At 39.7% G+C, this 27,898-nt stretch overlaps 3 protein-coding genes across 4 annotated transcripts; 2 read left to right on the top strand and 1 right to left on the bottom strand.

The window, feature by feature from the left end:
• The first annotated feature begins 1,126 nt into the window (after window positions 1-1,126).
• On the top strand, window positions 1,127-11,004 carry lrrc47 (leucine rich repeat containing 47). The gene is made up of 7 exons (XM_038267553.1): window positions 1,127-1,730; window positions 2,695-3,132; window positions 3,215-3,331; window positions 3,566-3,681; window positions 3,866-3,968; window positions 4,130-4,219; window positions 10,553-11,004. Exons 1-7 carry the CDS (start codon window positions 1,161-1,163, stop codon window positions 10,772-10,774), a joined length of 1,656 nt encoding a protein of 551 aa, XP_038123481.1. The 5' UTR covers window positions 1,127-1,160; the 3' UTR covers window positions 10,775-11,004.
• A 447-nt stretch (window positions 11,005-11,451) lies between these two features.
• On the bottom strand, window positions 11,452-27,713 carry LOC119771510. Its single transcript, XM_038267545.1, has 19 exons — window positions 27,611-27,713; window positions 27,388-27,420; window positions 27,252-27,314; window positions 26,915-27,050; window positions 26,015-26,124; window positions 25,886-25,930; window positions 25,639-25,771; window positions 24,601-24,704; window positions 21,672-21,778; window positions 18,005-18,226; window positions 17,092-17,286; window positions 14,668-14,701; window positions 14,445-14,477; window positions 14,309-14,371; window positions 13,972-14,107; window positions 12,454-12,563; window positions 12,325-12,369; window positions 12,078-12,210; window positions 11,452-11,620 (listed from the first exon to the last, which is right to left on the bottom strand). The coding sequence occupies exons 1-19, from the start codon at window positions 27,639-27,641 to the stop codon at window positions 11,467-11,469; spliced, it is 1,887 nt and encodes a 628-aa protein (XP_038123473.1). The 5' UTR covers window positions 27,642-27,713; the 3' UTR covers window positions 11,452-11,466.
• On the top strand, window positions 14,933-22,006 carry LOC119771515 (leucine-rich repeat-containing protein 47-like). 2 transcript variants are annotated; one of them, XR_005279152.1, is made up of 4 exons: window positions 19,226-19,329; window positions 19,425-19,527; window positions 19,688-19,777; window positions 21,615-22,006. XR_005279152.1 is itself a non-coding variant. In XM_038267554.1 (3 exons), the coding sequence occupies exons 1-3, from the start codon at window positions 14,967-14,969 to the stop codon at window positions 21,834-21,836; spliced, it is 330 nt and encodes a 109-aa protein (XP_038123482.1). In that variant the 5' UTR covers window positions 14,933-14,966; the 3' UTR covers window positions 21,837-22,006. The 2 variants fall into 2 exon arrangements, 1 of the variants encoding a protein (XP_038123482.1); XM_038267554.1 differs by lacking the exons at window positions 19,226-19,329; window positions 19,425-19,527 and adding an exon at window positions 14,933-14,984.
• Window positions 27,714-27,898: the final 185 nt, after the last annotated feature.

Here is a 27,898-nt window from a genome sequence, read left to right as displayed (position 1 = left end):
AGATAATTTGAGGCGAGAATATTATAGTTTAAAACGTCACTATATGGTCCATTTACCGATTTAATCCGTAATAATAAAAAAAAAAAAAAGATTTCCGAAGTTGAGAGGACCTCCGAGGGTAGCGGCAGGCAGGGCTATCACCGCAGCTCGTCTGCAGCAGCCCTCTCTAGGCGTAGCCGTGTGTGAAGGACCACTGGCTCTGATGGCGATATTTTTTGTTTTATTTGGCAAAATGTTTGATGAATGCTAATTTCAGATCTCCATAACAGAGTTACTGCTGGTCAAAATGATTATTTCATATATCAAAAATGAATATAACATTACAGATATCTAGAAATACAATTCATGACAACTAAAATATATTTCTGCTAGTGCAAATATAATTACAGATATCAACTACTTATTTTATGACTAGTTAAGTTAGAATTCCAGATATGGAATATATATATTCAGTCAAGCTAATAAATGTCAAAAGGGCCACTTAAAATTTGTGAAGATTTCTAGGTATCTAAAAGTTTATTCATACTATTACAAATATATTTTTGGCAGCCTGAAATGTAATTTTTGCCAACAAAAATGTATTTTAGTATATCTATATGTACATTTCTGACTAGTAGGAATGGATATTTGACTAGCAAGAATGTTATTTTAGTTTAGTTATTTTAGTTATTTTAATTTATTTTAGTTATTTAATATTTATGCTGCGTGCTCCAGTTCTCCTTCTCAAGAACCCACTAGGACCATAGACATTACGGACAGCTACGTCTCTTTTCATTTGCTATGACAAGAGACGGCTTCATCCCTCTGTTGTTATGGGAACACGGTGACGCCATATGAGTATGGCTGTAGCTCTGTGGTGCAGGTTGACATAACATTTATCCCTTTCTCAAAAATAAATACATGCAGTCAAATAAAACTCTTCCAAATAGGACTTTCCCTTTAGGGGTTAATATTTTAATTTTCCTAACTTGTGATTTTCTGTCAGCGTGACAAACAGCGGAACTCGAATTTGAAAGCAGTTGTTTCCTCCGCATTTAGTTCACGGTTACACCACACCGCGAGCCTGCGCTAAAGCAGACTTGCAACTCAAGGGCTCAAGTGTCCACTCGCCTTAAGAATCTATTTTATTTTTTTGACCGGTTTATTTTCTATCTGTCAGCATGAGTGAGGAGGAGAAATGGCCCGAAATAGAGAAAGCAGCGGCAGAGAAGAGACGTGAGCTGGTTTTACAGGGCAGAGCTATAAATGAGAGGATTTCCTCCAGCGGGGGGCTTCCCTCCTCTCTTTATTCCCTCCGTCTACTTAATTATCTGGAAGTTAGCCAATGTCCGAGTTTGGCAGAGATCCAAGAGGGAATCCAACACCTGACCAACCTCCAGAGCCTCATCCTATGCAGGAACAAGCTGACGTCCGTCCCAGATGTGATCGGCATCCTGACGTCCCTGAAGGTCCTGGATCTGTCGGCCAACGGCCTGAAAGGTTTGCCGGAGGGGATCACCCAGTTAAAGGAACTGAATACTCTAAATGTAAGCTGCAACTGCTTGGAGGCTCTTCCTGATGGGCTGAGTCAGTGCACCAAGCTGGCGACCATCAATGTCTCAAAGAACCAGCTCACTGCTTTGCCCCCTGACCTCTTCTCTGAGCGGCTGGATCTGCTCAGCACCCTGGTGGCTTCTGATAACTCAATCCACCAGCTGAGTGGGGAGATTTACAAGCTATCAGCTCTGAAGGTAGATTTTTTTTAAACTCTGTTTTTTTTTTTTTTTTGGGACGCTGCAAAAATAATTTAAAATTGATCAAAAGTTTCTTAAAATAAGTTTACTTGACTTTAGAATAGAATAAATCCCTTTATTGTCCCACAATGGGGAAAAAACTGGAGTTCAAGGAGACAGAAGCAGAGATACAAAAAGGATAACCTGAGCCACTCTAACTATAAGCTTTATCAAAAAGGAAAGTTTTAAGCCTAGCCTTAAAAGTCTGCCTCATGGACTAAAACTGGTAGTTGGTTCCACAGGAGAGGAGCCTGATAACTAAAAGATCTGCCTCCCATTCTATTTTTAGAAATTCTAGGAACCACTAGTAAACCTGCAGATTGAGAGCGAAGTGCTCTGTTAGGAACATAAGTAACAATCAGATCTCTGATATAAGATGGAGCTTGGCCATTTAAGGCTTTATATGTGAGAAGGAAGATTTTAAATTCTATTCTGGATTTAACAGGAAGCCAATGAAGAGAAGCCAGGATAGGAGAGATATGATCTCTCTTTTTAAGTTTCATCAGAACTCTGGCTGCAGCATTTTGGATCAGCTGAAGGCTTTTAACTACAGTTTGTGGACTTCCTGATAGTAGAGAATTACAATAGTCCAGCCTTGAAGTAACAAATGCATGGACTAGTTTCTCAGCATCACCCCTGGACAGGATATTTCTAATTTCTACAATATTCCGCAGATGAAAGGATATTCTAGAAACCTCTTTGATATGGGATTCAAATGACAGGTCCTGATAAAAAATAACACCAAGATTTTTTACTTTATTACAAAGATAACAAGTTTTTTATGTAAACACGTGGTAATGGCAGCATCATGCTGTGGAGAGATGATCAGAGTTCTTTAATCCCATACTGTAGGTTTTATTTTATTATTGTTTATTTACTGTGTGAAGCTCAGTTCATGCTAGTAGTTTTGTCGTCTCTATAGGTGCTGGATGTTTCAAACAACAAGCTTAGTGAGATCCCTACAGATCTGAGCGACTGCCCCAAGTTAAAGGAGGTCAACTTTAAGGGCAACAAGCTAAGCGATAAACGCCTGGAGAAGATGGTCAACGGCTGTCAGACCAAGTCAATCCTGGAGTATCTGAGAGGGAAAGGAAGACAGGGGGAAGAGGGAGGCGACGCTGACAAGAAAAAGAAGCAGCAGCAGAGGAAGAAGAAGGGGAAGAAGGCAGAGGAGCAAGACGAGGTGGAGGAGCTGAACAAGATGGTGGTGAGGGTGCTTCACGCCTCCGAGGCATCAACAGCACTCACAGTTAAGGTCAGCGCTGAGGTCAAAGATGTCCGACCGTACCTGGTGTGCTGCCTGGTCAGCGGGTTGAACCTGAAACCAGGGAATGCTCTGAAACGCTTCTTGATGGCTCAGGTAACTAAACATAAGAAAATAAAAACCATATAAAGGAGTGAATGTGTAGCTGCTACTAAAAGCAACGGCATTTGATTTACAGACAAAGCTCCATGATGATTTGTGCGGTAGAAGAACGACTGCAACTATAGCGACCCACAATGCGCAGCTTGTGAAACACCCGCTGGTCTATGATGTAAAACCACCCACCCAACTGAAGGTATTCACTTTGATTTTAAGGCTGCCCTGTTTCCTAGAATGCACTTTTAGGTTTTTGCGCAAAAAGTCTCTATCAGTACTTTAACTCATCAAAGCAGACAAAATTCAAACATAAAAAGCCTTCAGAGACCCAGAAAGCACAAAAATATTAAGGGATCCTCTGGATCTCTGGCTGAACATAAAAAATTTGAAAAAAAAGATGTACAATTTGTAAAGTGAACCAAATGTTTCTCAGATCGTGGCCCTGGGTCGGAGGGAGATGACAGCTGTGGAGCTGATAAGGCAGCTTCATTTAGAGGCTGACGAGCTCAGGAAGCAGAAGAAGAGGCAGAATGTGACTGGCCTCCACAAGTCAGTACCGCAAGTTCAAATATTTTTAAAAATTAATGGTATAAATATGAATGTAAACGCTAGACATGAATCAGTTTGTTTAATTAATGAAGAACTTTGAGGTTTCAAATCTATTGAAGAGCGCTATTCTTTTAAAAACTATTTTAGTCTCTGACAGCCAGTTGATCCGTTTCTTTTGCAACAGATATCTGCAGCTTTTGGAAGGAAAGTCTTTCTATCCCTGTTTAGTGGATGCAGAGGGAGACGTGATCTCCTTCCCACCGATCACTAACAGTGAAAAAACCAAGGTCTGTGCATCTGTTTCATGCCCATTTATCGTCAAACATGACAACTCTGATACCTAAAGGAAACCTGTATTATTATTAACAAGCAGGTTAATCTGTTTTTTTTTTTTAAATGATTCTATTCTTATCATGATAGAATATATGAAAACACGTTTCCTGTGCAGATAAAGAAGACAACCAAAGAGTTGCTGGTAGAGGTGACGAGCTCGACCAGCTTGCAGACCTGCAAAGATGTCATGGATGCTTTGATCGTAGTAAGATTTCTTGTTTTTCCTCTCACTATTTTCTGTTTTAGAAACTTTCACATCTTACAGTTTGAAATTTTACCTCCAAGTTTGTCCTCAAGGTGGCAGGAGAGGGTCTTTTTTATTTTTTTTTACTGGCCTCTGCTTGTATGGAGCTTTCTCAAATCCCATTACTGCAAAGTGCTCCACACCAGTGGCGGCTGGTGAAAAATATTTTTGGTGGGGCTGATATAGCCTAGTGTATGTCTCCAACTAACCCGGAATAAGAATTCAATAAACAATTGGACAATACATACAATTTAACAGTAATGATTTAATTTACTATATAATAACAGTAACAGTGATGATTTGGGTCACTGTGACGGGGTTCTTTGGCCTCCAAGAATCCAGTCTCAGTCGGGTTACCGGTGTTGGTGATTTATTGAGCTCAAAAACTCAAAACAGGGTGCAAAAGAAACTAAACATATACAAGATACTCTGGGCCTCAGCCTCCCTCCAGTTACCAGCAATGTAACAAAGAAACAGAAAACAAAAATTGCCGCTTTTCTTCCCACAGCCCTCATTAAATAGTTTAAGCCCCTCACCTCAGGCTCTCTTATTTCTGATTTCTTCTCATTAATCAGTTTTGTCCATATATTACCTCCACAAACAATTGATGTACAAAAACAAATAATGTTTACAACTTAATTCTTTTACACAGATTCATTGACTTATTCAATTACACCAAACTGGGTTTGAACCCAGCAAAGACGCAGCCAGACTGAAGATGACAAGTCCCCGCATAAACACGTACACACCCACACCCCCCACATACCCACACACACACACACACACACACACACACACACACACACACACACACACACACACACAAACACCCACACGGCTAACCCCACTGAAATATTAAGTGTGCACCCTCAATACGCCAGCAGGTAACCAGGACAGCTTGTGTGTTTTAAGTTAATAGAGCTACTGATCTCAGCGCGAGTGTATTGGTCCTCACAAACACAGTATAACAGGAATGTGTGTGTGGCGCGCAAAGTTAGAGAGGTTGTTTTAAGCGACGAGGTGGATTCGTCACAGTCACAATAACCATGAAATGAAATGTTCATATCATACAACAGGGATGTTCTTCTGGCAAACGGGTAGATAAATAAGGATCTCACCGAATTTGGTGGAAGCTGCATCTCGCTCGTTACATTCGCCATCTTCCCTCTAATTGTCTGCACCTGCGCTTGGGTTCAGAAGAGAAGCCTGTAAAAGCGCAGTATTTTCAGCGCCCCAATACCATAAAGTTCCGAGACGCTGATTGGCCATTAAATTCACCTAGCAATAGTACATGATTGACAGATTCTCTGCAAATGTGGGTCAGTCTGATCACAGCCCCCAGAACAGAGATGGTAGGAGTCTGTCTGTGGAAATCCACAAATTAATGACAGTAGATAGGGAAATGTAGTTTATATAATTTGTTTTGCTTATAGTTACACAGTCTAGAGAGTAAAACAGACATTTATGAGTTAATTTCTAAAAATATATTTTACGTTTCTCTCTTCTTATCAGGGAGGGCGGTGCCCCAGCGCCCCCTATGGGCCGGCCGCCACTGCTCCACACCACTGTCAGGTCTTAGTTTTTAAGAGATGTCTCAAATTTTAAGACCTTAATTTTTAAGACTTTTCACATATTGGTCAGTTAGAAGCAGCCCTAATCTAATGAAGCTCCTTGCACCATCTCACCATCAGGAACACCAACAGACAGCTTAAGTATCAGTTTATCGCTCTTTATTTTCTGAATTCAGTTGCATGTTATATTCTTACTGGGAGTACGGTCTTGCTGGCTTATTCTGTCTTTCCTGAAATAGGCTCCTGTTTTATATAATAGCAAATTATATTTTATTTTTGTTAAATTGCTTGAAAATAATGATTTTTGTCAGTTTTATATCTGTGTCATAACCAGTGGAAGCCTTGGAACAGGCCAAAAATACAAATTTCTTAAACATCTCTTCATATTTTAACTCTCTGCTGTATTTACTGGTCCTAAAACAGGAACAACAAATATTTATTACCATTTTATATCATTAAAAGTACCCACATAGCTACTTTGCCTAGTAACAAGTGACTTCAACTGTGCAGTAACTAAGCTACTAACATACTTATTTAGTTACCGTATTTTCACGACTATAAGGCGGATATAGACGTCTTTTTTTTCCCTCAAATTGTGCGGTGCGCCCTATGGTGCGGCGCGCCCTATCTGCGGACGTTGTTGAGACCACCATGAGTATATGAGAACGTTAAAGGGGAAGTGTGGGCGTGGCTTGTGTATAACAACATGAGAACGTTAAAGGGAGAAGTGTGGGTGTGGCTTGTGTATAACAACATGAGAACGTTAAAGGGGGAAGTGTGGGTGTGGCTTGTGTATAACAGAACATGAGAACGTTAAAGGGGGAAGTGTGGGCGTGGCTTGTGTATAACAGAACATGAGAACGTTAAAGGGGGAAGTGTGGGCGTGGCTTGTGTATAACAGAACATGAGAACGTTAAAGGGGGAAGTGTGGGTGTGGCTTGTGTATAACAACATGAGAACGTTAAAGGGAGAAGTGTGGGTGTGGCTTGTGTATAACAACATGAGAACGTTAAAGGGGGAAGTGTGGGTGTGGCTTGTGTATAACAGAACATGAGAACGTTAAAGGGGGAAGTGTGGGTGTGGCTTGTGTATAACAACATGAGAACGTTAAAGGGGGAAGTGTGGGCGTGGCTTGTGTATAACAGAACATGTGAACGTTAAAGGGGAAGTGTGGGCGTGGCTTGTGCATAAAAGAACAGGTATGTGCTTTATGCAGAGCATTGTTGTCTTAACAGCCCTAAAAATGGCAAAGAGACACGCCTATGTTTAACACAGTTTAAACTGAAGGCTATCAGCTATGCAGAGGAACATGGAAATTGAGCAGCCGCGAGAGAATTCAAGATAAATGAATCGATGGTTCGCAAGTGGAGGAAGATGGAAAACGAAATCTGACAGGTGAAGAAGACGCAGCTGAGTTTCCGCGGACATAAGGCGAGGTGGCCCGAGTTGGAGGAAAGACTCGAGCGTAGGATTATTGAGCAAAGAACGAGTGGGGCCAGCGTTTCGACGGTCACTGTTCAACTAAAATCAGTAACGCTAGCGGAAGAAATGAAAATTGAACATTTTCAAGGAGGTCCATTGTGGTGCTTTCGTTTTATGAAACGGTGCAATTTTTCCATCCGGACCAGGACTACAGTTGCTCAGCGACGTCCGGCGGATTATAATGAAAAGCTGGCGAGCTTCCACTCCTACTGCAGCAAACACATCGCCGACAAACGCATCCAGCCAAGCCACATCACCAACATGGACGAGGTGCCGCTCACTTTCGACATCCCGGTGAATCACACGGTGTATGAAAAGGCGTCGTTTACTGCCACGCAAATGGACAGAAACTGCCGCCTATGGTGATTTTTTAAAAGAAACACTTTGCCTAAAGAGACTTTTCCAGCTGGAGTTGTTATTAAGGCAAATGAAAAGGGCTGGATGGATGAGGAGATGATGAAAGCGTGGCTGAGGGAGGTGTATGTAAGGAGACCAGGTTTTTTTTTCCACGCATCACCATCGCTGTTAATCTGTGACTCCATGCGTGCCCATCTCACAGCCGATGTGAAAAACATGGTGAAACAAATGAACGCTGTGCTTGCTGTTATTGTGGGAGGGCTGCCAAAGGAACTTCAACCACTCGACATCGGTGTGAACCGGCCGTTCAAAGTAAGGCTGCGAGCGGCGTGGGAGCGATGGATGACAGACGGAGACCACAGGTTCACAAAAAGTGGAAGGCAGCGCCGGGCAAGTTACGCCACCGTTTGCGGATGGATTGTAGATGCTTGGACTAACGTGTCTGCTGGCTCTGTTGTTCAAGCTTTCGCAAAAGCCGGCATCATTTCCGAGGAGCCGCGCGGCACGGAAAGTGACTCTGACAGCGAAGAAGGGGAAATTGGCATGTCTGATTTAGCGCAGCTGTTTAATTCAGAAACAGAGGATGATGACTTTGATGGGTTCGATTAATACTTTGTAATAAATAGATGAATAAAGCACAATCATACTCAGTTTTGCTTCCGCTCTATTTTTCTACCTGAAAACTTAATTCAACAGCAGCCTCTGGGCCGGGTCGCCTCTGGGTTCACCGCGGCGGCTGGTAGGTGTTTTTTTTATCTAAATAATCCAAACTGCAGGCACCAGGAGGATAAAAGCGAACATATTCTGCCGGCAGATTTCTGCATTTTAAGTTAATTTAGGCGTTGATAAACTGTTTCAGAGGAGTAATCACAGCGCTCTGTGTCATCAGCGATGTGTCTGTCTCACGGCCAGCTCCCAGGTTTGATTAATACTTTGTAATAAATACACCTTGCAGCTATGTTTGCTGTAATCAGTGGGAATAAAGTAATTTTAATATGTTTTTTAGTGAGAAAATCCACCTGAAAACGTAATCATTGCAGTCAGTTCATCCAGATTATCATCATGCCTTATAGAAACGAGAGGTTACAAAGAAGGAAGGATTGGAAATGAGTGGTTAGATGCAACAGGAGCAGGTCTGATTCAGGGCTAGAAATGTGCATCAGACTCCTGCCCTGCCTCTATAGAGGCCAGATGATTGCTAACAAACTCCAGCTAAGTCTATCTTCCTTCGTGTAAGCAAACATAACTCATCACCAGGATGTGATCAATAGACAGCTCAGCCCCTCTTTTCATCTGAGCCTCCAAAACATGGAACCAAAAAAGGTCAGAAGACAGAAAGTCAAAGCCCAAACATTAAAAAAAATTATAATTAAAACACACAAGTATTTTCCTTTTTTTTTTTTTTTTACCCAAACCAGAAATCTGATAGAAAATCATTGTCTGATTTCAGAATTTTTTTCACTAAACTAAAATAAAAATAAAAAATAGTATTAATAAAGAGTGAGTGATAGAAGACTCACCTTCAATTATATTTTTGACAAGTATAAAATTCTAAGAAATGTGGGTCTAATCAGGCTGATGGTCAGTTTGCCAAAACAGAAAGCAAGCCAGTTTAACATGATCTCCATGGCAACTGTTGTCATTGGATATAAAGTTTAAGCTATTCATATTCATCCAGCTTGCAAAACATTTCTGTAAGGTTACTGAACTTGAAAATGAAGCTGAGGCTCCCTCTGTCCGGCATTGAGCGCACTCTCAATCTTTTTACATCTCCTGCTCTCAATGTTTACTGATTATCTCCACAGAATAGATGGAAGCTCTTCTGTAGAATATTTTTTTCTCTCCTTCAGTTTTCACAAGTTTCATGGGTCAGGGCAACTTGTCTCTTGGAAAAAACAAAAAAAGAAGAAAACTAAGTGTTTTTCCATTTTTGTTAAGTGTGAAACAATCAGATAATGGTTTGTTATCTGATTATAAACTAAAATACTATTCATTTTTTCCCTGTCTGGTTTGAACCTATGGCATCGCAATGCCAAGGCCAATGATTATCACTGTTGGGAACAGTACTTAGAGGGAACTAGTTCCCAACAAAAGTACCGTATTTTCACGACCATAAGGCACCGGACTATAGGGCGCGTTTTTTATGTACAGGTACATGTCCTCTACCACGTTTAAATACCTCTACTGCATATTTAAAAATAGAGCGGGAGCAAAACTAAGTATGATTGTGCTTTATTCATGTATTTATTACAAAGTATTAATCAAACCTGGGAGCTGGCCGTGAGACAGACACATCGCTGATGACACAGAGCGCTGTGATCACTCCTCTGAAACAGTTTATTGACACATAAATTAATTTAATATGCAGAAATCTGCCGGCAGAATATGTTCGCTTTTATTATTCTGGTGCCTGCAGTTTAGATTATTTAGATAAAAAACACCTACCAGCTGCCGCGGTGAACCCGGAGGCGACCCGGCCAGAGGCTGCTATTGAAGGGATTCCTACTGTCGGCGCACCGCTGGTATGTGGGGCTCTGAGCGCCTCCGACAGAAATAGTATAAATAGTATTAATCAAACCCATCAGAGTCATCATCCTCTGTTTCTGAATTAAAGAAACAGAGTTAAAGAAAGAAAATACTATTTCTGTCTGATGCACATTTCTAGCCCTGAATAAGACCTGCTCCTGATGCATCTAACCACTCATTTCCTATCCTTCCTTCTTTGTAACCTCTCGTTTCTTTCAGTCCTTCTTGGCAGGGTAAGAAAGTGTGTCATCACTAAAACGTTGATTTTTTTATTAAAAAATGTTCTTTGCTGTCGTTGGCTTAATTGTGCTGTAGGAGTTTAACTGTATTGAATCTTCCTTCTTTTTATTGTCATCAGAAAATGGCAGAATTAAACAAGTTCACAGCTGAGCATAAGGAGCTAGCAGGGTCAGACGGAGAGGCTGATGAAGCCCCAGAGCCAGCCACCGTCACTGAGACCTCCAGCCAACTCATCGTCCAGCAGGTCCGAACCGTCGACCAGGACGGAAACCTGAAGGTCGTCTACCCGTCAAAAACGGACCTCTCCAAAGAAATCAGTAACATAACAGTGATTTGGTGAAAAGGCTTTTTGTGTGAATGCCCTTTAACATCTGATGGATTATTTTTAATCTTTTGGATCCTAAGCTAACATCAATTTTGATTTCAAGCATCAGATCGGTATTACACATGTACAAATAATCACATTTGTATGAAAAACTTCCTGAGTAAAACTGTACTCTTTTTAATTGTATTTAATTAAAAGAAATTGGCAGAAAAAAATCTTTACTTTCTAATACAAGCATCCCGACAGTAGTGTCTGTGTTCCTGTCTTTGCCACTTCCTTTAACTTGCTAGCTTTTACAGATTTATTTAAAGTAATTAACTCTCAAACTGCTGGTATTTATCTCCCAGTTGTCTTTTATTTCTCATAACCCTTTGCCTCATGAAGCACACTAAAACATAACTGGACCAGAATGTTTAAAAAAATAATAAAAATCCAACACACAATACGGATAATGTTTGGTTTATTGTACATTAAAGCACAACTAATATATGACCTAATAGGAAACCAATATCTGCTTAAAAATCTTCATTCCATCAATTGGGGAAAAAGAAAAACAAATGAGCTGTAATCTTAGTATAATTGTTAAACTCTTCTCCTTCAGTAATTTATTTTCCAGTTCTTTTGAAGCATCTCAACATCTGCAACAAAGAAAACAGAATTTTTAGATCAGAAAAGTAGTTTCTTGGTACATAGGTGCACCTAAAGCATTACATCAGCATCTTTTTGGTATAAAGACACCAATCACAGCTGTACTTACAGTCACATCTGTAAGCCACCTCCAGGTACTTGAACGTGCCGACACAGGGGTCTCCAAAATCGGAGTTGCTTGCGGTGATTGCACAGCTGTTTCTCCCATTACAGCTGTGGATGGAGGTAGACGTGCCATTAGTGCTATTTATTCCCTCAATAATACACAAAGAGTCTTTCATTTGAAACTTTTTTTTGTTTTGTTTTCTATTTGTCTCTTAATCCACGGCAGGAGTTTAATCCTCTTCTCGGCTGTGATTGGTTTATTTATTTGTCTCTGGGGAAAAAAAACCTTATAGAATATTTTATTTACAACTAATGCAGATTTTTCAACTAATACAATAAACGTCATTTTATAATTTCGCGCACAATTGTGAATTAGAAAATTACTTGCCATTTTTAAGAATACATTTTAAATGGTGAGCAAGGTGAGTCAGTCTTTTCTAGTATGCTCTACTCAACGTTCTCATATGAACTGAAACTCTTACTTTGACTAGACCACTTTAAGTAATATAAGTATTAATTAAAGTCACTAACTGATGGTCTTTTCTATGAATCAGTCAAAACTCACATTTCAGCTACTTTTCTTGTGGGGTTATAGCAGTAAACATTTTCCGTTTGAGAGGCAGGTCGTCTGTAAGAGCAGGTGGTCTGGTCCCGCCGTCCATAGTCGGCCCCGTAGACAGATATGACCTGTCCAACATCTGGATGAAAAGAAGAAAATCATTTCAAGAGGTGACAGTAATAATGTTTTAATCCTCGTGTTTGTTAAATTCATTTATGTGTAAATGTATTAAGTGAATGAACATAATACTTACCGCAGTGCAAATGTGCATAGGAGTGTTCACATGTAACAACTTGAACTGTAAAAATGGACAAAATGAATCACGTCAATTTATAATAATGTTCAGCTTTGCAGTTATTAGTCCCACTGAGAGGTGACCTACTTGCTGGCAGGCAGGTGTAATTAGTCTCCACATACTTGGCGATGCCCTCGCATGGATCGGAGCTGCTAACATCGTGTGGGTTAAACTCGCATACAGTCTTTCCATCACACCTGTTGACAGTTGAAGTATTTTAGTCTATTCATCAAAAGTGCAGTATAATAAATAAGTAAATACAAAAGTATAAGTAAGTACAAACACTAAATGTTTGACTCTGCAGCAGTTTGTCTATACTTAGCAATTTTTTTTGCACCTTTTTTAAAAGCAATTCCCTACTAATTAACCTATTCAACATATATTTTATGTTACATTGCTAGTAAATTTATTTAGGATTTTTGAGATAGGTTAGGCTATATATATATAGCATATGGAATGTATATCTATATATATATATCTATATATAGATATATATATATTTATATTCCATTCCATTTTTTTCTTTAATGTTTTATTACTGTTGTCAATTTCAATGTATTTTTCTAACTGATTTTATATTTAGCCTATCTATATATATATATATATATATATATATATATATATATATATATAAGAAAACTAAAAACTCATCCTTTTACTTCTGTTAAAGTTAAACTGTTAACTGAGGTGTTATTAGTTTTACAAATTGCTTTACAAAATACATTCTTAAAGCACTTCAAATAGACTGTGTACTGAATTGTGCCATACAAATAAACGTGCCATGCATTTAAATTTGCTTTTGCTAAAATTGTTTCATTGTATTTATTTGATTTGTTGAAGCTCACTGTAAGGCCTCTCTTGCAGAAATGGGAAGTAACGAAGTACAAATACTTCGTTACTGTACTCAAGTAGATTTTCTGATATTTTTACTTTACTTTACTACTTATTTTTATGGCGACTTTTTACTTCTACTCCTTAAATTTTTACACAAATATCTGTACTTTCTACTCCTTACATTTTAAAAAATTGGCTCGTTACTTTAGTTTTGAATCATTTCAATGGAGTTACCGTTATTATTTTTCACGTCATCAATACCAAATTCAATCTAATTGGATGGGAATCTACGTTGCATTTTACGCACTACTACAAGATGAATCGACAGATTTGGCGGTATTCATTCCCGGCAAATCATTGCAGCTTGGTGGCGGTGGCGTTAGCATAGTAGTATGGACGACGAGATGATTGAAAATGAACACAACGGAGATCTAGTCCTATTGGCAGACATCCATTTAAAATGTAGGCAACGAATGAAAAAAGTGGTTTCTACTTTTACTCTTATACTTTAAGTAAATTTACAAGCCTGTACTTTGTTACTTTTACTTGAGTAAAGAAGTTTAATCAGTACTTCCACTTTTACCAGAGTATTTTTTAACACAAGTATCTGTACTTTTACTCAAGTACGGAAAGTGAGTACTTTTGCCATCTCTGCTCTCTTGTAATGTGTTATGCACGTTACATTTTCCCTACAATCACTTTTTCCACCTACTTTATTTTAGAGTTTAATTGGTACAACTCAAATTTTTCATTGGGTAAGATCTACTTTACCTCTGCTTGATTATATCCTCAGTGCCTTCTTGGGAGCACCCAGTATTGGCAAGCTGCTGAGGAGGCCTGCCCTCACTGCAGAGCTGAGTGTCTGCACGTCCATAGAGTGCTGACTGCACGCTGATCACACCATCATCTGTTAAAGACAACAGGACAAAAAGAAAGGTTTTGGACATAATAGAAATGATGTCTTTGCATCTAAAAAGGAGGAAGAGCAGCAGACTAAATGAGCTTTGAGAAAAATATTGCTGACAACAAACAGATGGAGATAAATTTGTTATTTTAGGGATTGTGGTTGAAAATTGTTTGTTTGTAGATGTAAAGGTTTTAGTCTTACCGCAGCTCAAACGCTGGATATTACCATGGCCATCACAGGTTACAGCCCTTTCAGTGAGAGCAACTGTAAAAACAGAAAATCTTATAAAATATTATTTACAAAAGTAATTTGACCTTTTTGTTAAAGCAATCCTTACCTGATGCCATGAGTAAGCATGCTGTTGCAAGCACTAGACAGAGAAAAAGGTGTCAGATTGTTCTGAAAATTAGGCTAATTTTACATCTACAGCAAGCCTATTATTAGTGAATACACATACTGTAAATACCTGCCCTTTGAAACTAACAGATAGCTCTCATTTATCACAGAAAGTTAATGCAATCAGGTACTTTTTGCACACCTGTTAATATAAATGTACTCACCCAGCGCAGAGCTCAGTCTAAAGTGCAGCATGGTTCAGAAGTTACAGTTTCAAGTGAGCAGTGTGAGCAAAACTGACACAAGACTCCTATTTATGTTGCTGGATGAGGAGCGGAACATAGGCTTGACCTTACGCAATTGGATTATATCCATCAGATAAAAATCTTTTAAAGTGTAATAGGACAAAGGTAGAAAAAAAAAGATCACAATGACTTGATTGTAATACCTGTTGACAGTGAATGAGGTCATGGGTTTTAGGTTTTTTTTTGAAGGGTCACTCCCATTAAGGACACCAGGAAGAATGAACATTTCCTGTCTGGTAAGTGAAAAAAAGACAGTAAAGATAAAGTTATCAAATACTACCATTACTGTTGGGGTTTTCCCTCTAAAACAAGCTCTTTGTGTAAGTCAACAATTTCCCATAATTGTCATTAGTTTGTTGTGTGGCATTTCCTACATTTACTTCCTTGAGGGAGTGCTCTTCATTGTATTGAATTATTACAGACACTCCTAAATATATTGTAATTATTTACTTAGATATACCTGTTTTTTCTAATTGAGAATAAATGAAATGGAATAAATGAAGAAAACGTGTAACTAAGACAAATATATTGTAAAGTAAATTAATAGCTATGATTAAAAAAAAAGTCTCTCCTGAAGTGACTATATTAAGGGATCCTCTGGATCTCTGGCTGAACATAAAAAATTTGAAAAAAAAAGATGTACAATTTGTAAAGTGAACCGAATGTTTCTCAGATCGTGGCCCTGAGTCGGAGGGAGATGACGACTGTGGTGTTATGTTTCTGGCCTGTCAACTAGTATTTGTTTTCATTCCCCTCCCTCTTCTGCTCTGTGCTGCCACTGCTCAGCCTAATTGCCACTGATTCCTCTCACCTGTTTGCCAGCCTTCTTAAGCAGGCCAGATTGCCTGAAAGCCTTGGCTAGTAAGCATCCAGCATTTTTCTGTTTGTCCACCTAATCCTGACCAGTTTCTGCCTCCTGATTTTTTGAGCCTGCCTAGCCCTTGTTGGATCTGTTTTTTGTGCCGCCTGGATCCCTGACCTGTTTCTGTGCCCTGACCTTGTCCCTGGATTCTGTTTTGGATTCTCTGAAAATCTGATCACCTGGCTCTGACCCTGGACCTCCTTTGACCAAGATTATCTGCCAAGCCTCAGTGAGAATTCTGTGTCAAACAACCAAAGTTTTCTGGAACCAAAACACCCCGCCTGGATATTAAGAAAGGTTAGTGACTTAGCAGTCTGAATCTTAAATCATCTATCTCAGCCACTAACCTGTTCTCTCCCCTCCAGAGGCTCTGGCTCCCCTGATCCTGAAAAACCTGCATTATTCCCTCAATAAATCTTTTAAAGTTATTTCCTGTTGTGTTCTGGTAGTTTCTGGGTCCTTAGTTTGAATCTTAACAGTGCAATCTGGCCAACAATAGACCCAACACCAGCACAACAGTGGCGAGCCGGTGTTGATAACTCTATCGCTCGGCTTGATGCAGGTATGACTGAAATCATTTCCATGTTGCGCAACTTGTCTGTTCCCAGCCATACCCAGGCTTCCCCACAGCCTGTTGGTCCTCCTGCAGTTCCAGAAGCCACCACAAGAGAGCCAAATCTGTGTCCTCCTGAGGTTTTCAAGGGTGATGCTGATCAGTGCAGAGCTTTTCTCACTCAATGTGAAATTCACTTTGAACTGCAACCCTCATCATTTCCCACAGATCGGTCTAAGGTGGCTTATGTTATTTCTCTCCTCTCAGGCAAAGCGAAGCAGTGGGGCACAGCAGAGTGGCAGAATAAATCTCCTTGCTCATTATCCTATTCTGTTTTTGCCAAGGAACTCGTCAGAGTTTTTGATCCTGTTCTCCCAGCCAGAGAAGCGGCCAGAGGGTTACTCTCACTCAAACAGGGGTCCAGGTCAGTCACGGCATACATAATAGATTTTCATCTTCTGGCAGCTGATAGTTCTTGGAACAATGAAGCACTTATGCATGTATTTTTGCAAGGTTTAAATGAGGACATTAAGGATGAGCTAGCTACTTGTGATTTCCCACGTTCTTTGAAAGAGTTGGAGGATTTGGCTGCTCGTATAGACTTGCAGCTTTCGGAAAGACGAAGAGAGAGAAGCTATAAGGGGAAGCAAGCTGTTTTTACCACACAAGCCAAAGCAGATACCCAGTTAACAGCTGTTTCATCTCCTCCTACCAGTGAACCTCAACCCATGCAGTTGGGTAGACTCAGGATATCTGCTAAAGAACGCATTCGTAGAAAGCAGCAGAATCTGTGTTTCTACTGTGGAGGAAGGGGTCACAGAGCCATTGGGTGCCCGTTAGAAGAACAAGCTCAGTAGAGGGAGAGGAGTTTCTAATGAGTCAAAGCTGGTCCTCAAGCTCCTCTAACACACTTATGTTCCCTGCTAACCTTTTGGTGTCCTCTGCCTCTCATCAGGTCTCTGTGTTCATTGACTCTGGAGCTGACACAGAGTTTATGGATGAATCTTTTGCCAAAAGACATAACATCAAACTCTTTCCTGCCCCTGCATTCCAGAACATTCTGGCCCTGGATGGGCACCACCTCAATCAGTCGTATCTGATGACGGAGAAGGTTGGCCTGGCTCTAGGAGGTAACCACAAGGAAGAGATTTCCTTCCTAGTCATCAAGTCTCCTTCCATTCCTGTCATTTTGGGAGCTTCATGGCTATGGAAGCATAACCCCCATATTGACTGGAGGGCTAAGGAAATTTTAGGCTGGTCAAGTTCTTGTTCTGCCTCATGTTTGTCTTCTGCTTGTACCCTCTCCACTCCCATTAATGAGATTGAAGAGACCCATCCTGACCTTTCCAAGGTTCCCCAAGTCTATCATAATTTAAAGGAGGTTTTCCGGATGCACTTTCCAGGATTGAGAGGTCCAAATCAGAGGTCAGTGGTCCTACAGATTTTATTCTTCCTCAGTCAGTTCAACTAGCAGCCACCAGATTGGAGTTGGAGAGAGAAGTTAGAGAAGCCAGTCTTCCTACTGCTGAGTCATGTCCCAGGGATCGACTCTTTGTTCCTGAGAACCTGGTGGACAAGGTGATCAAGTTCTGTCACAACTCCCGCCTATATTGTCATCCTGGTATCGTCAAGACTCTGAAATTGGTTCAAACGCAGTTCTGGTGGCCATCTCTAATCAAAGATGTCAAGGACTTTGTCTCATCCTGCTCTCTGTGTTGCCAGGTCAAGCCGTCTCGGCGTCCCCCTTCTGGACTGTTGCGCCCACTCCCTATCCCACCACGTCCTTGGTCCCATCTCTCAATGGACTTTGTTACTGGGTTGCCTCCCTCTAATGGGTTTACTGTCATTCTAACTGTTGTTGACAGGATTTCTAAGATGGTCCATCTCATCCCCCTGAAGAAACTCCCCTCAGCCAAGGAGATGGGAGAGATATTGGCCAGGGAGATGTTCCGCTTACATGGGCTCCCCTCCAATATTGTGTCGGATCGAGGTCCCCAATTTGTCTCTCGTTTCTGGAGAGAGTTCTGCTCTATGTTGGGCATCTCCATCAGCCTGTCCTCTGGCTTCCACCCACAAACAGATGGTCAAACTGAGAGGGCAAACCAAGAGATGGAAACCAAGCTCCGTGTCCTGTGTGGGTTGGATCCGTCCAAGTGGTCCCAGAGTCTGTCATGGGTGGAACACTCTATGAATTCTCTTCCTTCAAGTACCACTGGCCTCTCAAAATTCTATGTTGTCTATGGTTTCCAGCCACCAGTTTTCTTTATCTAGGAGAGGGAGGTGATGGTCCCTTCTGCCCACACTGCTGCCTTGAGGTGCCAACGGATCTGGAGGAGAGCTAGACGGACCTTAATCAGGATGTCAGAGATCCAGTCCAGAACAGCCAACTGTCGTCGTGTCCCAGCCCCTGTCTATCAAGTTGGTCAAAGGGTCTGGCTGTCCACCAAGGACAATCCCACTCCGAATGGAATGTCGTAAGTTGGCATCCCGCTTTGTCGGCCTCTTTCCCATTTCTAAAGTGGTGAACCCAGTGGCCCTCCGGTTACAGTTGCCTCACTCCATGAAGATCCATCCCACCTTTCATGTGTCCCGGGTCAAGCCCTATGTTGCGTCTCGTTTTGAGCCCTCCTCCAGGCCCCCTCCATCCACCCGGTTTCTTGATGGGGATCCCATCTACACCCTACGATGTATCCTCCGTTCCAGGAGGAGGGGTCGTGGGGTCCATTACCTGGTGGATTGGGAGGGATATGTACCAGAGGAACGATCATGGATTCCAGCAAGGTTCATCATTGACAAGTCCCTCATCCGGGAGTTCCATTGCCTGCACCCGGATCAACCTCGAGGTCCGTCGGGAGCCGGACCTTGAGGGAGGGGTACTGTTATGTTTTTGGCCTGTCAACTAGTATTTGTTTTCATTCCCCTTCTGCTCTGTGCTGCCACTGCTCAGCCTAATTGCCACTGATTCCCAGAGGCTCTGGCTCCCCTGATCCTGAAAAACCTGCATTATTCCCCCAAATAATCTTTTAAAGTTATTTCCTGTCGTGTTCTGGTAGTTTCTGGGTCCTTAGTCTGAATCTTAACACGTGGAGCTGATAAGGCAGCTTCATTTAGAGGTTGACGAGCTCAGGAAGCAGAAGAAGAGGCAGAATGTGACTGGCCTCCACAAGTCATTACCGCAAGTTCAAATCTATTGAAGAGCACTATTCTTTTAAAAACTATTTTAGTCTCTGACAGCTGGTGGATCCGTTTCTTTTGCAACAGATATCTGCAGCTTTTGGAAGGAAAGTCTTTCTATCCCTGTTTAGTGGATGCAGAGGGAGACGTGATCTCCTTCCCACCGATCACTAACAGTGTAAAAACCAAGGTCTGTGCATCTGTTTCATGCCCATTTATCGTCAAACATGATAGCTCTGATACCTAAAGGAAACCCGTATTATTATTAACAAGCAGGTTAATCTGTTTTTTTTTTTAAATGATTCTATTCTTATCATGATAGAATATATGAAAATATGTTTCCTGTGCAGATAAAGAAGACAACCAAAGAGTTGCTGGTAGAGGTGACGAGCTCAACCAGCTTGCAGACCTGCAAAGATGTCATGGATGCTTTGATCATAGTAAGCTTTCTTGTTTTTCCTCTTACTATTTTCTTTTTTAGAAATGTTCACATCTTGCAGTTTGAAATTTCTCGTCCCAGTTTGTCTGTAAGGTGACAGGAGAGGATTATTATTATATATTTTTTTTTTTACTGGCCTCTGCTTGTATGGAGCTTTCTCAAATCCCATTACTGCAAAGTGCTCCACACCACTGTCAGGTCTTAGTTTTTAAGAGATGTCTCAAATTTTAAGACCTTAATTTTTAAGACTCTTCACATATTGGTCAGTTAGAAGCAGCTCTAATCTAATGAAGCTCCTCGCACCATCTCACCATCAGGAACACCAACAGACAGCTTAAGTATCAGTTTATCGCTCTTTATTTTCTCAGTGTTATGCTGAATTCAGTTGCATATTATATTCTTAGTGGGAGTACGGTCTTGCTGGCTTATTCTTTCTTTCCTGAAATAGGCTCCTGTTTTATATATAGCAAAGTATATTTTATTTTAGTTAAATTGCTTGAAAAGAAGGATTTTTGTCAGTTTTATACCTATGTCATAACCAGTGGAAGCCTTGGAACAGGCCAAGAATACAAATTTCTTAAACATCTCTTCATATTTTAACTCTCTGCTGTATTTATTGGTCCTAAAACAGGAACAGCAAATATTTATTACCATTTTATATCATTAAAAGTACCCACATAGCTACTTTGCCTAGTAACAAGTGACTTCAACTGTGCAGTAACTAAGCTACTAACATACTTATTTAGTTACTTTTGTGGGGAACTAGTTCCCAATAAGTACTGTTCCCAACAGTGTAAATCAGTGGCCTTGGCATTGCGATGCAATAGGTTCAAACAGAACAGGGAAAAAACAAATAATATTTTTGTTTATTAAACCACAAGGAGAAAACGGATAACAAACCATTATCTGATTGTTTCACACTTAACAAAAATGGAAAAACACTTAGTTTTCTTCTTTTTTTGTTTTTTCCAAGAGACAAGTTGCCCTGAAATAATGAAATGATCAGTAAACATTGAGAGCAGGAGATGTAAAAACCAAAGATTGAGAGTGCGCTCAAAGCTGTACAGAGGGAGCCTCAGCTTCATTTTCACTCAATCCAGTTCAGCAAGCTGGATGAATATGAATAGCTTAGACTTTATATCCAAAGACAAAAGTTGCCATGGAGATTATGTTTAACTGGCTTTCTGTTTTGGCAAACTGGCCATCAGCCTGATTAGACCCACATTTGTTAGAGTTTTATACTTGTCAAAAATATGATTGAAGGTGAGTCTTCTATCACTCACTCTTTATTAATATAATTTTTTTTTATTATTATTTTGTTTAGTGAGAAAAATTCTGAAATCAGATAATGATTTTCTATCAGATTTATGGTTTGGGGTAAAAAAAAAAAGTGTTTTAATTATTTTATTTTTTTATGTTGGGGCTTGGACGTTGTTTCTTCTGACCTTTTTTGGTTGCATGTTTTGGAGGCTCAGATGAAAAGAGGGGCTGCGCTGTCTATTGATCACATCCTGGTGATGCGTTATGTTTGCTTGGACAGGAGGAAGATTGACTTAGCTGGAGTTTGTTAGCAATCATCTGGCCTCTATAGAGGCAGGGCAGGAGTCTGATGCACATTTGTAGCCCTGAATAAGACCTGCTCCTGATGCATCTAACCACTCATTTCCTATCCTTCTTCTTTGTAACCTCTCGTTTCTTTCCGTCCTTCTTGGCAGGGTAAGAAAGTGTGTCATCACTAAAGCGTTGATTTTTTTATTAAAAAAATGTTCTTTACTGTCGTTGGCCTAATTGTGCTGTAGGAGTTTAACTGTATTGTATCTTCTTTTTATTGTCACCAGAAAATGGCAGAATTAAACAAGTTCACAGCTGAGCATAAGGAGCTAGCAGGGTCAGACGGAGAGGCTGATGAAGCCCCAGAGCCAGCCACCGTCACTGAGACCTCCAGCCACCTCATCGTCCAGCAGGTCCGAACCGTCGACCAGGACGGAAACCTGAAGGTCGTCTACCCGTCAAAAACGGACCTCTCCAAAGAAATCAGTAACATAACAGTGATTTGGTGAAAAGGCTTTTTGTGTGAATGCCCTTTAACATCTGATGGATTATTTTTAATCTTTTGGATCCTAAGCTAACATCAATTTTGATTTCAAGCATCAGATCGGTATTACACATGTACAAATAATCACATTTGTATGAAAAACTTCCTGAGTAAAACTGTACTCTTTTTAATTGTATTTAAAGCTGCAGTCTGTAACATTGAGGAGAGAGCAGACTTCAACTGAAAATTTGAAGAAAAACAGGTTTCACGCCACTCACCCACCCTCTCTGCTTCACTCATGCCCTACCTCCAAGCTCCACCCCTCTCACAGCATCTGCGCGGCTACCGCATGCGACCAGAAGGGGGGGGGGGGGGGGTGAGCTGTGATTGACACTCCATCAGACGCTCCTCTGGCTGTGATTGGTTGTTTTGACTCGTCCCGAATTATTCTTTCCAGAGTGAAATACAGGCAGTAGGCGGTACCAATTGCAGCAGTTTTTTTCACAGGTTACATATCACATGTGCTGCTGTCTGGGCATAGGGACAGTTTTAGCCAATATGACAAAAAAGTGATTTTTTTAAAACTTACAGACTTCAGCTTTAATTAAAAGAAATTGGCAGAAAAAAAAAAATCTTCACTTTCTAATACAAGCATCCCGACAGTAGTGTCTGTGTTCCTGTCTTTGCCACTTTCTTTAACTTGCTAGCTTTTACAGATTTATTTAAAGTAATTAACTCTCAAACTGCTGGTATTTATCTCCCAGTTGTCTTTTATTTCTCTCAACCCTTTGCCTCATGAAGCACACTAAAGCATAACTGGTACAGAATGTTTAAAAAAATAATAAAAATCCAACACACAATACGGATAATGTTTGGTTTATTGTACATTAAGGCACAACTGATATATGACCTAATAGGAAACCAATACAGGTGCTGGTCATAAAATTAGAATATCATGAAAAAGTAGATTGATTTCAGTAATTCCATTTAAAAAGTGAAACTTGTATATTATATTCATACATTACATACAAACTCATATATTTCAGATGTTTATTTTGTTTAATTTTGATGATTACAAATGACAACAAATGAAAATCTCAAATTCATCATATCAGAAAATTAGAATATTGTGAAAAGGTTCAAAATTGATGGCCCCTGGTGCCACACTCTAATCAGCTAATTAACTCAAACCACCTGCAAAAGCCTTTAAATGGTCTTTCAGTCTAGTTCTATAGGCTACACAATCATGGGGAAGACTGCTGACTTGACAGTTGTCCAAAAGACGACCATCGACACCTTGCACAAGGAGGGCAAGACACAAAAGGTCATCGCTAAAGAGGCTGGCTGTTCACAGAGCTCAGTGTCCAAGCACATTAATAGAGAGGCGAAGGGAAGGAAAAGATGTGGTCGAAAAAAGTGTACAAGCAAGAGAGATAACCGCACCCTGGAGAGGATTGTGAAACAAAACCCCTTCAAAAATGTGGGGGAGATTCACAAAGAGTGGACTGCAGCTGGAGTGAGTGCTTCAAGAACCACCACACACAGACGTATGAAAGACATGGGTTTCTGCTGTCGCATTCCTTGTGTCAAGCCACTCTTGAACCACAGACAGCGTCAGAAGCGTCTTGCCTGGGCTAAAGAGAAACAGGACTGGACTGCTGGTGAGTGGTCCAAAGTCATGTTCTCTGATGAAAGTAAATTTTGCATTTCCTTTGGAAATCAAGGTCCCAGAGTCTGGAGGAAAAGAAGAGAGGCACTTCATCCACGTTGCTTGAAGTCCAGTGTAAAGTTTCCACAGTCAGTGATGGTTTGGGGTGCCATGTCATCTGCTGGTGTTGGTCCATTGTGTTTTCTGAGGTCCAGGGTCAACGCAGCCACATACCAGGAAGTTTTAGAGCACTTCATGCTTCCTGCAGCTGACCAACTTTTTGGAGATGCAGATTTCATTTTCCAACAGGACTTGGCACCTGCACACAGTGCCAAAGCTACCAGTACCTGGTTGAAGGACCATGGTATCCCTGTTCTTAATTGGCCAGCAAACTCTCCTGACCTTAACCCCATAGAAAATCTATGGGGTATTGTGAAGAAGAAGATGCAATACACCAGACCCAACAATTCAGAAGAGCTAAAAGCCACTATTAGAGCAACCTGGGCTATCATAACACCTGAGCAGTGCCACAGACTGATCGACTCCATGCCACGCCGCATTGCTGCAGTAATACAGGCCAAAGGAGGCCCAACTAAATACTGAGTGCTGTACATGCTCATACTTTTCATGTTCATACTTTTCAGTTGGCCAACATTTCTATAAATCCTTTGTTTTTATTGGTCTTCAGTAATATTCTAATTTTCTGATATGATGAATTTGAGATTTTCATTTGTTGTCATTTGTAATCATCAAAATTAAACAAAATAAACATCTGAAATATATGAGTTTGTATGTAATGTATGAATATAATATACAAGTTTCACTTTTTAAATGGAATTACTGAAATCAATCTACTTTTTCATGATATTCTAATTTTATGACCAGCACCTGTATCTGCTTAAAAATCTTCATTCCATCAATTGGGGAAAAAGAAAAACAAATGAGCTGTAATCTTAGTATAATTGTTAAACTCTTCTCCTTCAGTAATTTATTTTCCAGTTCTTTTGAAGCATCTCAAACATCTGCAACAAAGAAAACAGAATTTTTAGATCAGAAAAGTAGTTTCTTGGTACATAGGTGCACCTAAAGCATTACATCAGCATCTTTTTGGTATAAAGACACCAATCACAGCTGTACTTACAGTCACATCTGTAAGCCACCTCCAGGTACTTGAACGTGCCGACACAGGGGTCTCCAAAATCGGAGTTGCTTGCGGTGATTGCACAGCTGTTTCTCCCATTACAGCTGTGGATGGAGGTAGACGTGCCATTAGTGCTATTTATTCCCACAGTAATACAAAAAGAGTCTTTCATTTGAAACTTTTTTTTTGTTTTCTATTTGTCTCTTAATCCACAGCAGGAGTTTAATCCTCTTCTCGGCTGTGATTGATTTATTTATTTGTCTCTGGGGGAAAAAAACCTATAGAATATTTTATTTACAACTAATGCAGATTTTCAACTATTAAAATAAACGTCCTTTTATAATTTCGCGCACAATGGTGAGCAAGGTGAGTCAGTCTTTTCTGGTATGCTCTACTCAACATTCTCATATAAACTGAAACTCTTACTTTGACTAGACCACTTTAAGTAATATACATATTAATTAAAGTCACTTACTGATGGTCGGATGTTCATCGGGATATTTTTTTTATTTTAGCTACAATTCATGTTTTCATCAACGATATGTCATCCAGGATTGAAAGCAGCACATCAGCATCACATTTTTCAGGGTTAATGCGGGTCATTAAAAATCATTAAAAGTCATTAAATTATTTTTTAAATTAAGGCCTTAATTGGCATTAAAATTCATTAAATTTAATAATCGTGGCACTAAAATGCTTTGGAAAAGAAGCTTGAGGCGGAGAAAAGGATAGAGAATGGGGAAAATGCAAATTGGAACCAAAGTGGCGGGAAAACGAGGAACTTGGGACATGGCAGCAGCCTGTCCGTTGTGAAGATGATGAAGGATTTTGCCGTGTATGTATATATATATATATATATATATATATATATATATATATATACATATATACATATAAGTCATGGGTGTTTGTTGATGGCATTAAGATTTTTAGATCTTCAAAGATAAAACAATGATTTTCCTTCTATTGTAATGTGACAAAATGTAAAAACACCTTAAACGGTATGAAAGTCTTTTCTATGAATCAGTCAAAACTCACATTTCAGCTACTTTTCTTGTGGGGTTATAGCAGTAAACATTTTCAGTTTGAGAGGTAGGTCGTCTGTAGGAGCAGGTGGTCTGGTCCCGCCGTCCATAGTCGGCCCCGTAGACAGATATGACCTGTCCAACATCTGGATGAAAAGAAGAAAATCATTTCAAGAGGTGACAGTAATAATGTTTTAATCCTCATGTTTGTTAAATTCATTTATCTGTAAATGTATTAAGTGAATGAACATAATACTTACCGCAGTGCAAATGTGCATAGGAGTGTTCACATGTAACAACTTGAACTGTAAAAATGGACAAAATGAATCACGTCAATTTATAATAATGTTCAGCTTTGCAGTTATTAGTCCCACTGAGAGGTGACCTACTTGCTGGCAGGCAGGTGTAATTAGTCTCCACATACTTGGCGATGCCCTCGCATGGATCGGAGCTGCTAACATCGTCTGTGTTAAACTCACATACAGTCTTTCCATCACACCTGTTGACAGTTGAAGTATTTTAGTCTATTCATCAAAAGTGCAGTATAATAAATAAATATATACGAAAGTATTAAATATAAACACAAAATCTTTGACTCTGCAGCAGTTTGTCCATACTTAGCAATTTTTTTTGCACCTTTTATTAAAAGCAATTCCCTACTAATTAACCTATTCAACATATATTTTATGTTACATTGCTAGTAAATTTAGGATTTTTTAAATGGGTTAGGCTATATATATAGCATATAGAATATATATCTATATCTATAGACATATATATATTCCATTCCACTTTTTTCTTTAATGTTTTATTACTGTTGTCAATTTCAATGTAATTTTCTAACAACTGATTTTATTTTTTTATATATATATATATATATATATATATATATATATATATATATATATATATATATATATATATACAGTATGGCTTCTTTTAAAGGAAAACTAAACTCATTTTTTTACTTCTGTTAAAGTTAAACTGTTAACTGAGGTGTTATTAGTTTTACAAATTGCTTTACAAATTACATTCTTAAATTCACTTAAAGCACTTCGAATAGACTGTGTACTGAATTGTGCCATACAAATAAACATGCCATGCATTTAAATTTGCTTTTGCTGAAATTGTTTCATTGTATTTATTTGATTTGTTGAAGCTCACTATAAGGCCTCTCTTGTAATGTGTTATGCACGTTACATTTTCCCTACAATCACTTTTTCCACCTACTTTATTTTAGAGTTTAATTGGTACAACTCAAATTTTTCATTGGGTAAGATCTACTTTACCTCTGCTTGATTATATCCTCAGTGCCTTCTTGGGAGCACCCAGTATTGGCAAGCTGCTGAGGAGGCCTGCCCTCACTGCAGAGCTGAGTGTCTGCACGTCCATAGAGTGCTGACTGCACGCTGATCACACCATCATCTGTTAAAGACAACAGGACAAAAAGAAAGGTTTTGGACATAATAGAAATGATGTCTTTGCATCTAAAAAGGAGGAAGAGCAGCAGACTAAATGAGCTTTGAGAAAAATATTGCTGACAACAAACAGATGGAGATAAATTTGTTATTTTAGGGATTGTGGTTGAAAATTGTTTGTTTGTAGATGTAAAGGTTTTAGTCTTACCGCAGCTCAAACGCTGGATATTACCATGGCCATCACAGGTTACAGCCCTTTCAGTGAGAGCAACTGTAAAAACAGAAAATCTTATAAAATATTATTTACAAAAGTAATTTGACCTTTTTGTTAAAGCAATCCTTACCTGATGCCATGAGTAAGCATGCTGTTGCAAGCACTAGACAGAGAAAAAGGTGTCAGATTGTTCTGAAAATTAGGCTAATTTTACATCTACAGCAAGCCTATTATTAGTGAATACACATACTGTAAATACCTGCCCTTTGAAACTAACAGATAGCTCTCATTTATCACAGAAAGTTAATGCAATCAGGTACTTTTTGCACACCTGTTAATATAAATGTACTCACCCAGCGCAGAGCTCAGTCTAAAGTGCAGCATGGTTCAGAAGTTACAGTTTCAAGTGAGCAGTGTGAGCAAAACTGACACAAGACTACTATTTATGTTGCTGCATAAGGAGCAGAACAAAGGCTTGACCTTACGCAATTGGATTATATCCATCAGATTAAAAAAAATGTATAGTGTAATAGGGCCAAGGTAGTAAAAAAAAAAAAAAAAGAGGACAATGACTTGATTGTAATGTTGACAGTAAATGAGGTCATGGGTTATAGGTTTTTTTTGAAGGGTCACTCCCATTA

Source organism: Cyprinodon tularosa, unplaced genomic scaffold, assembly GCF_016077235.1.
Source record: "Cyprinodon tularosa strain WSP-4 unplaced genomic scaffold, ASM1607723v1 ctg677, whole genome shotgun sequence".
Taxonomy (NCBI): domain Eukaryota; kingdom Metazoa; phylum Chordata; class Actinopteri; order Cyprinodontiformes; family Cyprinodontidae; genus Cyprinodon; species Cyprinodon tularosa.
The sequence above is the reverse complement of the archived record's forward strand: the minus strand, read 5'-3'. Positions and strand labels throughout refer to the sequence as shown.